The sequence below is a fragment of the Vulpes lagopus genome, chromosome 10 (genome assembly GCF_018345385.1).
Source record: "Vulpes lagopus strain Blue_001 chromosome 10, ASM1834538v1, whole genome shotgun sequence".
In the NCBI taxonomy this organism is placed as follows: domain Eukaryota; kingdom Metazoa; phylum Chordata; class Mammalia; order Carnivora; family Canidae; genus Vulpes; species Vulpes lagopus.
The window spans coordinates 80,774,095-80,789,793 of NC_054833.1; the positions used below are offsets into that span (position 1 = coordinate 80,774,095).

General features: G+C 50.4%; 1 protein-coding gene across 1 annotated transcript in view; it reads left to right on the plus strand.

Moving 5' to 3' along the window:
- Positions 1–10,453, plus strand: part of DHCR24 (24-dehydrocholesterol reductase) — a 30,822-nt gene extending 20,369 nt beyond the window's left edge. The window contains exons 7-9 of the mRNA XM_041772085.1: positions 6,074–6,271; positions 6,557–6,735; positions 7,670–10,453. Of these exons, the coding sequence (XP_041628019.1) occupies positions 6,074–6,271; positions 6,557–6,735; positions 7,670–7,823 (531 nt within the window). The 3' untranslated portion in view covers positions 7,824–10,453. The remainder of the gene's footprint in view (positions 1–6,073; positions 6,272–6,556; positions 6,736–7,669) is intronic.
- Positions 10,454–15,699: the final 5,246 nt, after the last annotated feature.

Here is a 15,699-nt window from a genome sequence, read left to right on the forward strand (position 1 = left end):
TGCTTGGACATGCCCACAGCCCTTTCCTTCTGGGGGAACAGAGTGCTTTCACTTTAAAGCAGCAGCTGCCACAGAGCATCTGCTCCCTGCAAGGGAGTGGGGCATGGGCCAGGTACTTGGGAGCACACACACCTGCTCTGCCCTTGAGGAACGGTAGCCTAGCCAAGCCAACAGACTCTGGCACAGTGAAGGGCCACGGGAATGGGAGGTGGTGGCTTGTTCTGCCTAAGGTCAGAGGTGGCCGTCAAGATTGGCCTTGAAAGGTGAGCGAGAATTTGAGGAGTGAGAAGCCGTGACATCTTAAAGCGGGCCATCAGGGAAGGCCTCTCAAGGGGTGGGGACCTGAACTCAGGAAGACAAGCCGGGCAGAGTTCGGGGGACAGTGGTCCAGGCAGAGGAAGAGCTGGAGCGTGGTCCTTAGATAGGCGACGTGGGTTCTTGTTTTTCTGAGTCATATAACATAGAAATAACCATTTTATTTTATTTTTATCTTTTTATTTTATTTTAAGATTTTATTTATTCATGAGAGACACACAGAGAGAGGCAGAGATGTAAGCAGAAGTAGAAGCAGGCTCCCTATAGGGAGCCCAATGCGGGACTCGATCCCAGGACCCTGGGATCACGACCTGAGCCAAAGGCAGCCACTCAACCACTGAGCCACCCATGCATCCCAAAATAACCATTTTAATGTGTATAATTCAGTGGTATTTAGGACATTCGTCATACTGTGCCCCTTGCATCACATTTGCCGAGGAGAGGCAAAGCAATCTGGAAGCAGTAATGAGGTGGCAGGAGGAGCCCCCCTCACCTCGGTCAACCCCAGACGGTCGTGGGAGAGGAGATGATGCCACTGAGGAGGCCTGCAGGAGCCAGTGAGGCCCCAACTGTGAGCCAGGAGAGGGAGGCAGTGTCGAGAGAAGAGAAGGAGAGTGGAGGGGCTTTGCTCATGTCAGACCACGAGAACACAGGAGCTTGGGAGGTGGGGGGACAGGGCCAAGTGGAGTCAGAGATGTCACATCACCGTAGCAGGTAATGGGGCACCTAGAAGCCGTGATGACTGGGTTCAACAGGGGAGATGGACATGAAGGAACCCTACCTGGTGGCCTCCCAGGAGAAGGTGGTGAGTTCTAACCATGGGCTACATCTCTCAGGCCAATGTGATGGGGCTGTGGGGAGTGGAGGACCCATTGACACCTGAGAGTTCAGGATTCCCCCACCCCCGTTAGAGCTCCCTCAGGCAGCGTTCTGTTTTGCCAGATACAGAAGACACCACAAGTCCCTCTTTGCACCTGGGGTTTGTGGGAAATGTGTGCTTTTGTCAAAAGCAAGGACATTGAAGACAGGAAAAGAAAGAGGACTAGCCAATCGGAGAAGGACAAACATTATATGGTCTCATTTATTTGGGGAATATAAAAAATAGTGAAAGGGAATAAAGGGGAAAGGAGAAAAAATGAGTGGGGAAATATCAGAAAGGGAGACAGAACATGAGAGACTCCTAACTCTGGGAAACGAACTAGGGGTGGTGGAAGGGGAGGTGGATGAGGGTTGGGGGTGACTGGGTGACGGGCACTGAGGGGGGCACTTGATGGGATGAGCACTGGGTGTTATGCTATATGTTGACAAATTGAACTCCAATAAAAAAAAAAAGAAGAAGAAGAAAGAGGACTAGCAAAGGACACAGAGGAAGGAACATCAGAGAGGTGATGGTAGTACCTGATGGCTCCTTATGTGTTAGCTGCTAGGCCGAAGGCCATACATGCACTATCTCAACCTTCCTGACAGCCCCAGGAGGGTGGGTCTTCGTGTCTTTTCCATTTTACAGATAGGGAAACTGAGGCTTAGGTCATCCAAAGTAACACAACTCAGGAAGAGATTGAGTATATTAGTTATCTCTTGCCACATAATAAGCTCTCCCAAACTTAGAGGATTGAAACAATCAACAGTTTATTATTATTATTTTCTGTTATCTCACAGTTTTCGGAGGGTCATGGATTGGGGAGTGGCTAATCCGGGTGGCTTTGGCTCAGGGGTGCAGTCAGGTGTCATCTGGAGGCTTCCGCAGGGATGGAGGATCTGTTTTCTAGAAGGTTCCCTCAGATGGTTGTTAACAAGAGGCCTCCTTGCCACGGGGGCTGCTCGAGTGTCCTCATGACAGGGCAGCGAGAACCATCCAAGAGAGAGACCGAGGAGGAGCTTCGAAGCTTCGCAGGGCCTGTCTCCTCACACTCCACCAGCCCTGCCCTATGCTGTTTGTTAGAGCAAATCCAGCCCACACTCACGAGGAGACATATCACGCTCTACCTTTTAAAGAAACAAGTAGCAAAGAATTTATGGGGTTTTTCCCCCCAAGATAGCATATAGTGTAGTATCAGTTTCAGGAGTAAGAATATGTGATTTTTTTAAAAAAAAAAACCACAGAGCTAGGATTCATAATGAGGTTTGTCTTGTATCTTCATGCCATTATCCACTGACTGTCCTGCCTGAAGTTAAAGGAAGAAGCTGGTAGGATGGGTGTTTTACAACTGAGATTTGCACACAGAGCCTCTGGGTGGAGCCCCACAGCATCCACTGCAGTGGAACTGCAGAAGCCCAGACTTCTAGAAAGAAGGGGTAATAAACAATGTCAAGTGCATGCCTTTTCCCCCTCCCCTGGGGTGAACTCCTCCTCCCTCAGGCAGCCTCCCGCCCAGGTTCCTCCTTGCCAAATCCACCCTTGAATCAACCACAGGTGACCCGGCCTGGTGCCAACCCTCCCAGTCCCATCCTGTCACCTCTGGGCCAGGCCTTCCTTCACCCAGCTTGGTTAGTCAGCAATACTTGGCATCAAGGCCAGCCGCACGATTGCCCAGTGCAAAAAGCAGGGAAAGTACCGTCAAAGATGCCACATGGTCTCTCTTAAACTTGCAATTGAATGTTCTAAGTAAAGAAAAATTAATAATTTAAATTATTGGAGTGAATTTACTGTTCATCTCTAAAATATAAGAGCATTTAACTCTTCACTCGTATGCATTTCATTCTTAATGGACCAGTGGAGAATCTGCACCAAACTAACTCAACTGTATTTATCTCCCTGTCTGGTAACATTCACGGTCTACCAACACTCCAGAATGGCTTACTGATGAGTAAGGAAGGACTGAAGAGAAAGAGGACTCTGGGCAGCCCCCTCTCTCCCTTCCCTTTTATGTCCTCATTTCCAGCCAGCGTAGGTGCACAGAGAAGTAGCACCAGGAGGGGATGTTAGATAGGGCTCTTGGTGATTTGTTTCTTAGAATGCTGCTGCCACGGGGCCTGCCTTTGGCTCTTGGGGTCCTGACTCAGGCCAGGCTCCCCGGATCTGTCATGGGGCCCACCAGAGCAGAGCAGGCCAGTAGCAGGCTGGACACAGGTAAAAGGCGAGGGCAGGTGGAGAGCAGGGGACCGGGAGTGAAGCTAAGGACACAGGACCTGGGGTCGCTCAGAGGCAGAGGGATGAATAACGGGCAGATGGGGTGCGAAAGGAGGAGGGCAGGGCTCACTGTTTAAAATGTGAACTTTCCTGAGGTTGAGCTTTTGGAAAAGGAATGGTTCCAGCTGATACTTTTGGCTAACTATTAACTGTTTTTAGGGGCTTTTAAACATTAAAGAGGTGATGGGTCTCAAAGCCGGGTGAAAACAAAATTGCGGGAGTCACATTTTTCACCCACAGGATGGCAGCCAAGCAGGGGTTTGATGACACTGACCTGGGTGCGGGGAAAACAGCACACCCTGGTGTTGTTTGGGAGAATGTAAAATGCACACACTGTCCGAACCAGAATTTTCCACTTCTAGAATTTATCTTACAAATAAATGAACATGTAGATGGGCAAAGACACAAGTAGAAAGAACATTCACTGGAATAGTCTGGAAATAATCTAAATGCTCATCAGTACAGAACCAATTAAATAAAGTAGGGTCCATCCACACAGGAGGGCAGTGACTGGCACATATTCTCTAGAAAGGGCCAGATAACAGGGTTTTGCAGACCATGAGACCTCTCTAGAGGCTCCTCTGCCCTTTGCAGCCTGAAAGCAGTCATAGATAATATGTAAATGCACAGGCATGGCTGTGTCCCAGTAAAGCTTCATTTGTGGCCCAGATTTGTCCCAGGAGCCATAGTTTGTGGGTCCCTGCAGGACAGTGCTAGCACCCACAACCAAGCATGGGGTGGCTATGTGAGTGCTGAGACAGGGAGAAGCATGAGGCTGTTGATGCCACCACTCATGAGCTGTTGCTCTGTAAGCCCATCTGCATGACTGCGCACCAAATGTCTCTAGAAGGGGACACAAATCATTCCTAACAATGGCTGCCTTTGGGGAGGGGACAAAAGTCAGGTCAGGACTAGGGGGGAAATGGGGTGAAGGATATGAAAGGAGGCCTGACCTTAGGATGACTGGAATTTCTGCTGTGGGTGGGTGTGCCTTTTCCCAAAACAAGCAAGGAAACAGTAAAAGCCAAGCTATACACTGGGCCCCTGTGATGTGCCAGCGTGAATATTGGTGCCAGGATCTAACAGCAGAGCAGAGCAGAGGGCAGATGGGTCCCTTCCTCGCAGGAGTGCCAATCAGAGAGCTGGTTCCAGGGGAGCGGAGGGAAGGTCACTTGGCCTCCAAAGCTTAGCACCCTGGTTACTTTGGGAAGCCAGCCCTGACCCCTGCTCTGAGGTGGGCCCAGCTCTTCCCACACTGGGACTGTGTCTCGGCTCTCTTAGTATCCCCATAGCCCAGCATGGACCCTCCTACCTGACCTCATAGGCACCTCACAATTGTTTAATGAATAAAGAAATGTCCTTGGGGGCACCTGGGTGACTCAATCAGTTGAGCATCTGACCCTTGATTTCGGCTCGGGTCTTGGTCTCGGGGTCATGGGATCAAGCCCTGCTTGGGGCTCCCAGCTCAGTGCAGAGGCTGCTTGTCCTTCTTCCTCTACTGTACCCACCCTCCGCCCCCTCCCCCACTGCCCAGCTTGTGCACATGCATGCATGCTCTTGCTGAAATAAATCTTAAAAAAAAAAGGTCACTCTTTAAAAAAAAAAAAAAAAAGGAATGTCCTTGGTTTCAAGGATGCCATCCCATTCTTTTATTTGTTTTGTTTTGTTTTGTTTGCCATCCCATTCTTAAAGCCAAGGATATTCCTTTAAACTTGGAAGACGGGCTCAGCAAGGGGGTAGATAGTGATGGGGCAGGGGAGGCCCAACTCTGCTCTGTGGGGTCGGGCAGGATTGCCGGCTGGTGGGAGCTGTGGAGGAGCCGGTGGGCAGTGCAGGGTATTGTGGGAAGCAATGCTGAGGGAGGGGGCTCCTCCCCTGGGGCAGTTTGAGCTTGGAAGAAGAGCCTCTGCTCAGGAGGGCCTCCAGGAAGGCCGAGTTGGGGCCGGCAGGCCCAGAAGGGCCACAGGCGCGAGAAGTTGCTTGTTCCAACTAAGGTTGGAGGTCAGCCGTGAAGATTGGCCTTGAAAGGTGAAGGAGAATTTGCTCTTGTGTGTGGAGGGGCGAGGAGTGGGAACATTTTAACTTGGAGTCAGAGGAGGCCTCTCAGGACACCTGTGAACCAGTGGGCTCTTTGATGGCCTTGAACCAGACCTTGCTGACACCAGTGAGAGTGGCCTCTGGCTATGTGACCTAAGGGAGATTGCTTAAGCTCTCTGAGTATCTAGCTCTTGATTCAATAGCAATTATTTCTCAACCATTTATGAAATGCCTTCATGTGCCAGTGACTCTGACCTCCACAACAGCAATTATACTTTGCTCCAGGCCCTGAGCTAAGTGTCTTCTAGTTGGTATTTCATTATTTCCTCAAGTCCTGTTGTACAGATACAGAAACTAAGTTCAAAGGGGTTCAGTAAGTGGCTCAAGGTGATCACAGCAGGTAAACGCCAGAGCTGAGACTCAAACCTAGACCAACTGGGCCAATCCTGGGTACCACCATTCCCCTGCAGATAGGAGGAGTACGTCCTGTCATACTTACGTGGAACACGAGTGGGAACCTGGTCTCTGATCCAGGGAGTCACCCAGCCCTCATGGGGCCCCCTGTCTCCATCACCAACCTTTATCTTTCAGGACATCATCCCCTTTGGCAACAATCCCGTCTTCCGCTACCTGTTTGGTTGGATGGTACCTCCAAAGATCTCCCTCCTGAAGCTGACCCAGGGCGAGACCCTGCGCAAGCTGTACGAGCAGCACCACGTGGTACAGGACATGCTGGTGCCCATGAAGTGCTTGTCGCAGGCAGTGCACACCTTCCACAACGATATCCATGTGAGCTGGGGATGGGACCCTCCCCCCGGGCCTCCATTTTCCCAACTGTAAAATGGGTCTGCTCCCTGCAAAGGTCCTGATAGGAAAGAAGGCGTAGGGGATGCTGCTGAGTGCTTCCGTGAACTGTTCACATTTGTGTGAGGCACTCTCAGCCGTAGCCTAGGGGATTGGGAGGGAGGCTATGGGCAGCCAGAGAGAGGTCCCTGGGTAGCAGTGAAGTGGGCCAGCCAGGAGCCTTTCACCTGTTGGAGAAAGCACCAACGCCCCTCTCCTTGGTCCACCCAGGTCTACCCCATCTGGCTGTGCCCGTTCATCCTGCCCAGCCAGCCGGGCCTGGTGCACCCCAAGGGAGATGAAGCAGAGCTCTATGTGGACATCGGAGCATATGGGGAGCCACGCGTGAAGCACTTTGAAGCCAGGTCCTGCATGCGGCAGTTGGAGAAGTTTGTCCGTAGCGTGCACGGGTGAGTGGCCCAGAGTGTGTGGCATGCTTCCTCAGGCCACCAGCCCCAGGGTACAGCTCCAGGGGGAGTCCAGCAAGGGCCAGGGTGGCCGGGCCCTGGAACCCGACCAGTTGCTTGCCTAGGGAGTGTGCAGCCCCAGCAGCCTCTGATGTGGAAAGCTCCCTATAAAGGTATGGAGGTGCGATTTTTCACCCCTCTTCCTAACATCCTTTCCATGACCAACACCAGGATCCACCAGGCGCTCAGGCCAGAGCCCTAGAGTCACCCTACTCCTCTCCCCAGGGCAAATAGATGATGTGGTTCCAGAGAGGTTCCGAGGTACCACTCTGGGTTGGAAGAGCATGGCTAAGGAGGGAGGGATTCATGACTAAAGGCCATATAGAGGCCCAGGACAGCATCGCTCAGAAACCAGCCTGGAACTAACACTTGATAGATATAACATGAACACATGAACACATCTCAAAATAGTTCTGCTGATTGGAAAAAAAAAAAAAAAAACCACAGGAAAAAGGAGTACTGTGTGCTTGCCTTTATATAAGTCCAGAATCCAGAAAACTTCACTGCTTGGGGTGGTGGAGGGCAATGGACAACACAGGGCCATGGTCAAAGTTTTAGGGGTGATGGGTGTGGTCACAGACTGGACCGAGGTAGGTGATGGTTTCAAGTTTGTATACAAATGTCAAACTTACCAAGTTGTACACTTTAAATATGGGTGGTCAATAAAAAAAAAAAAATGAAGGCAGCCCAGTGGCCCCGTCAGCAAAATGGGGGCAAGCAGCCTCGGCCCACCCCACCCCTCACCCAATCAGCTCGGGTAAACAAGAAACCCTCCATCAGTGCTCCTGGTGCTACAACCTGTGCAGTGCATCAGGGACAGCCAGGCTCTCTGGGTCCCTCTCCCCTCCCTGCAGCCTCCCCACCTCGTGCTTTGCAGGTTCCAGATGCTGTATGCCGACTGCTACATGAGCCGGGAGGAGTTCTGGGAGATGTTCGATGGCTCCCTGTATCACAGGCTGCGGGAGCGGCTCGGCTGCCAGGACGCCTTCCCCGAAGTATACGACAAGATCTGCAAGGCCGCCAGGCACTGAGCACAGCCCTGTCCTGAAAGAGACAGACATGTGGGTGGGCCCTGTTCCCAGGTCCAGGAGGCATCTTCTCTTCACTCAAGCTTGGCTGCTCTCCCAGATCCATGCTTCCAGAAAGAAACCCCTCCAGAAATCCCACCCAGACTGCCCCCGATGGCTCGCTCAGGCTCCCGGGAGCCACCGAGTGGAGTACCAAGAACGTGGGCTCTGGAGTCAGACATACCTGAGTCCAGTTCCCAGTTCAGCCACTCATTAGCTGTGTGACTCTGGACAAGTCCTTCAGCCCCTCTGAACCCAGCTCTTCATCTGTCGAAAGGGGGTGACAGTGCCTGCACGCAGACCATTGTCATCCAGGTCCAGCGGCAGTCTCCCTGCAGGCGCTGAAGTGTAGCTGTGGTCACTGTGGCTTCCCATTCAGCACTGTGTCTGGCTGGAGAGCTTTGGATTTGGTGCCAAGTCCAGGGGGGCTCCGTGTGAGGTCACCCTGGCCCAGGTCTGGCTGGAAGGGTGAAGGGGATGCCCCAGAGTCGCATTGCCATTGATTCAGTCTGCCAGAAGCGCCCCCTCACAGAGAGAAGAAAGGAAACCTCCTCTCTATCCCTGGGGTCTCGGGAGGGCAGCAGATGGGGCAGGCAGGCCCGAGACGTGCTGTGCCAAAGCCAAGTCCCAGTCCAAAGTTCCCTCTGCTGTCCTTGGTATTGACGCCCTGCCCCTTCCTCCTTCCTGCTCAGGCTTGCAAGCCCACCCCAGCCATCACCCACATCTCAGAGAGGGCCGCACCCTCAGAGAAGACATTTGAAGGCTGGTTCCTGTCCCAGTCCAGGTGAAGTGGCTCCTGCTCTGAGCTTGGGTCTGGAGCACATACCCCATCCTTAGCCCCCCAACCCTGCGACCCTTTGTGCCTCTTCTGGTCCCCTCATCACAGTGGAGGTGCATCTGTGCTCCTCTGTGGCATGCAATGGGAGGTTGGGGTGGTGGAGCCCACCAAGCAGGAAGGTGGAGGCTTGGTGTGGATTCTCACTGGGGGGCCGAAAGGAAAGACCACAACTTGATTTCTCCAACCACTCCCCCTCCCTTTGTTCAACCCCACCCACAGCTGTAGTTAATTTCAGTGCCTTACAAATCCTCAGCTCAGAGAAAATTAGCTCCATCTCCCTTCCAGAAGGAAGGGAGTCTCCTAGGTCCTTCCCAGCTTGTTAAAGCTTGTTTGTTTATGCAACTCCATCTGAAGAATGGCCTGGCCTCAGCTCAGGACCCAGCATCTGAGGAGGAAGTGTGTCGTGTAGGGAGTTGGGACTAAGTGAACTGTGCCAGGAGTGACATTCTGAGAGAGAGAAAGAGAAAGAAAGCGAGAGAGAGCGCACTGCGCTAGGAGGCAGGAGCTGGCTTTCAGCCCTGCTGCCTTGTCAGCAAGCCGTGTGGCCCTGGGCGAGTCATTTGGCCCTCTGAGCTGCAGCGTCTCATCTACCCGTTCATTGCAACCAAGACCTTCCCCAGGCCCTTGTGCTGCGGGCCTGCAGCACCTGGCGAAGGTCAGACGAAACACTTGGCTTGTCTCTTGAGTAAGGCCCGAGGCTGGCTCTCATGTCACTTTGAGAGGAGTGTGCCAGTGGCTTGCAGGGACATGTCCATCCTGTCACTGCAGATTGCCAGAAACCTGATGGAGCCAGGCTGTCACTGGCGGATGCCCAGCTGTCCCCCCGTGGGCTCGACACACTGCAAAGTGTCCTAGTGTGGTCCCGTGAGTGCTGGGTGCTCAGAAGGCAAAGAACACCCCTCCCCCCTCCCCTCCCCCATTTGGCCTCTGGAGGGGGCATGAGAAAAAAAAATAAAGAGACCTCATTCTCCAGCTTGTCTGCAGAGCACGTGAATTCTGGCATCAGTCCTCCTGGTGGGCTCCTGCACTTCCCACTCGACGCTAAACTGATGATCCTACTTATTGTAGAGGAGTGGTTGGCCCGAGCAGGAGCACCCAGCAAATAGGGCCCCGTCATTCCGCCAGAGGGGCCTCCACCCTTAAACCAGTGGGAGGGCAGCCACAGATGCTAGCAGCCTCTATTGCCCTTTGTCCTAGAAAAACCAAAATTGTGCCCTTCCCAGACCTCACCCGGAAACTGGGGCTTGGAAGGGAAGGTCTTGGGATCACACCAGCCTCAGGTTGCTCCAGTTGCATCGTGTCCTGGAAGGGGGCAGACTGCCGAGCAGGGTGGGCCCAACTACTGGCTTGTTCCTGTAGCCAGCCTCATCCCTGTCCATCCCTGTGGTGGTTTCAGGTGGAGTTAAACTTGGCACTGGGGTTAGTGTGTGTGTGGAAAATAAAAGAACAGGCTTTTCCCCTCCAGAGCCCCCAAGTTTCTAGGCTGCATGAAGATTTTCTGTAAAATCAGAATTGTAGCCAGTTTCTTTGGCTGCATAATTTAATTAGCTATTTCTGAAGGGGAAGGGGGGGATGTGTGTGGCAGTGCATGGTGTGTGATTTTTATGTTTCCCATGGCCTTGGGGACCAAGGAGAGAGGCCTGAGTGTCCCCTAGCAGGCTCCTGCAGCTGCAGGAGCTGTGCCCACTGTCCACAACACTTCACATCCCCGTGGCTGTGTGGCCGCTGCTGTAAAAATAAAAGCGTGACCTGGAAACGAGCCTTTGTCATTTCTTGCTTTGGGGAGCCAATGTGGAATCCAGCTTGGGCTCCCATGCCAGGTGGGTTTCCCTCTCCGGACCTGTGCACCCCTAGACGAGGGCTGAGAGACAACACGGGTCAGTGCCGGGTTTCTTTGGGTGCTGGGATTGTGGGCAGTTCTTCACGGTTTTTGAGCTTTTGCTACTGGTCACAATGTGACCTGGCATAGGTTTTTGTTTTGTTTTGTCTTTTGTTTTGGCGTAGGTTTTAATAAGATCCTGCTGACTGCTGGTAGAGAGGGTAGGAGCCAGGAGACCAACGAAAAGGGCCCAGATGAGAGATGATGGTGGCTGGGATCGGGGAGGGGATGGCTTTTTAAGGGCATCAGACATGGTCTTCAGGAGCTGCAGTCCTGGCTTGTCCACTTGGTCACAAAAACCCCTCCTTTGAGTTGCTGGCATTGCATCCTCCAGCCTCCCTTACACTCAGGTGCATCCTTGTGCATCCATCTCCAGGAGATGTGAACAGAAGTGGGAAATACCTGCCACACGAGGTTCTGGCACTTTCCCCTTCTTAGCTGGATGCCAGTGACAACTGAACCATAGGCTTTGGCAGTCGAAAGTTGGAGGGAGCCCAAATCCCTGAGTAACTATGCAAAACTGCCCACCCCCTGAACTCTGGCCTGGCCTGTTACAGGAGCAAGAAATAATCATCAGGCCTAAGTGAGCAGAGAAAGAGGAGCAGCATTTAGTACACATGGATATACACAATGGACATTTTCCTAAAATATGTGTGATATGAGGGTTCCATCCTAAGGTGATTTGGGAAGGACCCTTTTAAGACATTTCTAGTTGTTCAGTCTCATAAATCTGGATTTTTGTGAACTCTCCTTAAAGGAGGAGAAATCTTTTTTTTTTTTAATTTTTATTTATTTATGATAGTCACACACAGAGAGAGAGGGGGCAGAGACACGGGCAGAGAGAGAAGCAGGCTCCATGCACCAGGAGCCCGACGTGGGACTCGATCCCGGGTCCCCAGGATCGTGCCCTGGGCCAAAAGCAGGCGCCAAACCGCCGCACCACCCAGGGATCCCTAGGAGGAGAAACCTTTCACATTCCTTAAAATAGCGTTTGTATCTTAAGCCTTACATATCACCCTGCATTTTAACAGCACACCACACGCCATACCCATATCGGATCTTCATCCTGTACCAGAAGGTCAGTTTTCATCCCCATCTTAGGTGAGGAACCGAAACTCGAGGAAGGTCAAGTGATTTGCCCGAAGGCCACGTGGACGCTATTACCAAATTAAACATGGATGCAAATCCATATCTAATCTTACAGCTCTGAAGTATGTCATGAGCCTTAGCCAGCGCCAGCTGAGACCATTGCTCTAGCTCTAGAAGCAGTGAAATGAGACCCCGAGGCTGAGCCTCACATGCAGCGGGAGGTCAGGGTTCAATGCACAGTGAGTGTTCTGCTTTGACCCAGGGCAATTCCTTCTACCAGGAGCCCCTCTAGCCTGAGCAGCCCCTCAGCCCACGCGTGCAGTGTCCACATACCAACATGCATGCCAGAGCGGCGACAATTGGTTTTCCAAACTGGGCTTATGTAAGAAAAACCACACTACACAAGTTAAATGTAGATCTATTTCTAAAATATGCTGATTTGTTCTGTTATTAAACGGCTTACAGGTTTTATCTTGCAGGACTACTCTAATTATTGCAGGTGACGGCCCTGGCAGGTTATGTCGAGAAAGATAATGAGGCTTTGTTGAGGTCTAGGAAGCAGTATTTCAATGGTGCTAGGGATTGTGCCCACCCCAAATCTGTATATTGAAGCTCTAATGTAATGGTATTGGGAGGTGGGCCCTTTTGGAAGTGGGTGGGTCCTGAGCGTGGAATCCCTGTGACAGGATTAGTGTCCTTTTAAGAAGAGATGAGAGATCTAGCCCTCTCTCTGATCGCTGCCATGTGAGGATACGAGATGTCCATATGCAAACCAGGAGGAGGCTCTTACCAGACATGGGATCTGTTGGCATCTTAATCTCAGACTTGTCAGCCTCCAGAACCGTGAGACATAAATAGTGTTAAATTCACCCAGTCTACGTTAAGTTGTTATAGCAGCTTGAACAGCTGAAGACAGATGGTGTGAAGACTGTTGTTGACCCAGCGGACCCGGAAATAGCTGAATCCTGCTGTCCATCACCTCTCCTCCCCACAGGGCTCCCTAGGGAGCAGTCCTACAGAATAATTTTTTTAATGGGGCACTGCAAGGTAATAGAAAAAATATATATATTGGTCTCTGTCCCTCGTTCTTGGCACAGGGCTCCTAAGAAACCTTTGTTCTTTCCTAAGTGATAAGAGCACTAGGAACATCTTTTATTCTAATACTTGGCCTTTGACCCTCATTCCTGACTCTGAGCTCCTAAATTCCTTGGAATTTCCTGGGTGATATGAGTATCTTTTGTCCTAATGAGGCAACTCTGGGTGAGCTCCTGGTGGGCTCGGGGATGGAGCTCCAAGGGTCAATTAGAGAAGGTGAAACTCCCTTTAGGGCCAGAGGACCATGGCAGGGCCAACAGCAGGAGCCAGGCTTGCTCAGGCCTAGGGTCGGCAGTGAGGAGCCCATATTACTAAGATTCAGGATGTGAGCTCTGAACAGGAGGGGCTTCCCCTCTCACCTGGCCTGGCTATTGTGCCTGGGGTCACTGTGGACTCAAGGTACAAGGCACTGGAAGGGTTTGTGATGGTCCAAACCATCACCCTTGGTTACTGAGAACCCAGCACAGCCAAGAAAAGTCGCATCCTGAGAACTATGTTAGCTAAAACAAAAATGCTGTGCAACCTAAGTTAACATGTCCCTTCTCTGAGCCTGTGTCCTCTTGCAAAAAGTCAGCTGTGCCTGCTCCTGCTGAGGTATTAGGTGACCGGCTACCTAGCTACAACAGGACTGCCCCTGTGCGATGCCCACTCATCGTTATGTTGCCTATGGTCCAGGTTAAAGGTGGTGTTAGGGTTGCAGTGCAGAGCTTCCCGCAACTTAGCAGAAGCTCCAATTCAACCGAAGAAACTTCTAGCCTCCTAAACCCAAGGAGGTGCTAGAACCTGATGGGACTTTTATAAGATTTATATGCCAGCGTTCACCGCTGTCTTTTGCGGACTACTATAAAAGATTGAACTAGAATTTGTGGTGGGCAATCCTTTCCTCTGCCGTGGAACTCTTGTTTTGTTTTGTTTTTACCAAAGTTTTTAGTCCAACATATAACAGAGTTTATACTTTGGCTCAAGCAGGGCAAAGCTAAGAGCCCAGCCCTCATGGCCAGCCCTCCTGCCTTCCTTCCCCAGAGATCACCGGGATGCCTCAGGAGAGCCCAGTCAACAAACCTCAGCTCTCCATCTCTTCTAGCCCCACCCAGGCCAAAGAGCAAAGGTCACAAGGAGCTGGATTACAGCCCAGCATCCTCAGGACCCTTTCAGAATCATGGCTGCCCTGGGCTGGACGGGGCTGTCTCGTAGGTGTGTATGGAGCTGAACGGACAGTTACTGCTATGAAATAAAGTAAGAGTCTCCGAAGTGAGATGCCCAAACCAGTGGTATGGCAAGGTGACACAATGGGATGCTAGAAAAAAATATTAATGCTTGTGTGGGTCTGGATCAGAAGCTGACCCTGGGACAAGAATTTGAGTGCAAGTAGTTCATTCAGGAGGTGAAGAAAACAACAGTAGGTGGATGAAGGGGACAGGTGGTCAACAGGTTACCACCTTGAGCAATGGGAGTTGAATTGTGTGAGTAAAGCATCCACCTCAGAGCTACATCCCACAAGGAGTGAGTTCACTGAGTGTGTATAGTCCAACACCATCAGTCAGACTTGAGGGCAGCTCCCGAGGGATGTTGATTCCTGTGGCGCTTCCAACCTTCCATGGAAAAAAACCTTCATGGCAGCCAGACGACCTTTCACTGGTTTTGGCCCCTTCTTAGCATACCTGACTTTCATAACACATAGAAGTTCGTTGGTTTTTAAAGACGACGTACTTAAAGGAACTGCCTCATTTAAAGTTATTACAGAGGTTTCTCTTAAGAAAGGCAAGCATTCCAAAACTGCTAACCTACTCTAGCTGACAGAGATTGTCAGGAATAGGAGAGCTAACAAATATATTTGAAAAAAATATATACTTATTCTATAAGGTTAAGCAATCATTTTTTCATTTCTTTTTTTTCTTTTGAGAGAGAGAACACGTGTGTGTGTTGCACACCTGCAGGGGCTAGAAAGGGGGAGAGGGAGAGAGAGAATCTTATGCAGGCTTTATGCCCAGCACAGAGCCTGAGGTGGAGTTCAGGTCCATGACCCTGAGATCATGACCTGAGCCAAAATCAAGAGCCAGACACTTAACCAACTGAGCCCCCCAGATTCCAAGGCAAAGAGATCTTTTTAAAAAGTTTTATTGCATATATTTTTAACTTTTTAGCTTTTTATTTTGAATTATTTTTAGGCTTATGGAAAAGTTGCATTGACGATACAGAGTTCCCATGCACCCCTCACCCAACTCCCTCTAACATTAGCATCCTCTACATAACCACAGTAGAATGATCAAAACCAAGATATTAACATTGGCATCCTATTATTAACTAAACCACAGACCTTCTTGATATCTCACCAATTTTTACACTAATGTTCCTTTCCTTTCCAGAATCCCATCTAGGATTCTACATTGCATTTAGTTGTTAATTATTTTCTTCCAAACTATAAGCATTTACATCAAATAAACTGCACATAGTTCAAACATACAATTTGGTCAGGCTTGATATTTGTATGGATATACCACAGTTGTTCATTCCTTCACCTGTTGATGGATATTTGGGTTCTTCCTAGTTTGGGGCACCACAAATAAAGTGGCTGGGAACATTACAGTCTTTGTATGGACATACATTCTCATTTCTCTTGGGTAAATACCCAGGAGAGGAGAGACGGGTTTATATGGTAGGTGCACAGTTTTTTGCCAAACTCTTTTTCAAAGTAATTGAATCACTTTACATTTGCTCCACATCCTCACCAACACTAGGCATGGTCAGTCTTTTTAATTTTAGCTTTTTTAATAGGTGCATAGTGATACCTTATTGTGGTCTTAATTAGCATTTCCTTAATGATGAATATATATATATATATATATATATATATATATATATATGTATTCTGGATATAAATCCTTTATCAGATCAAAGATCTGCAATTATTTTCTCCCAGCCTATGGCTTATCTTTCCA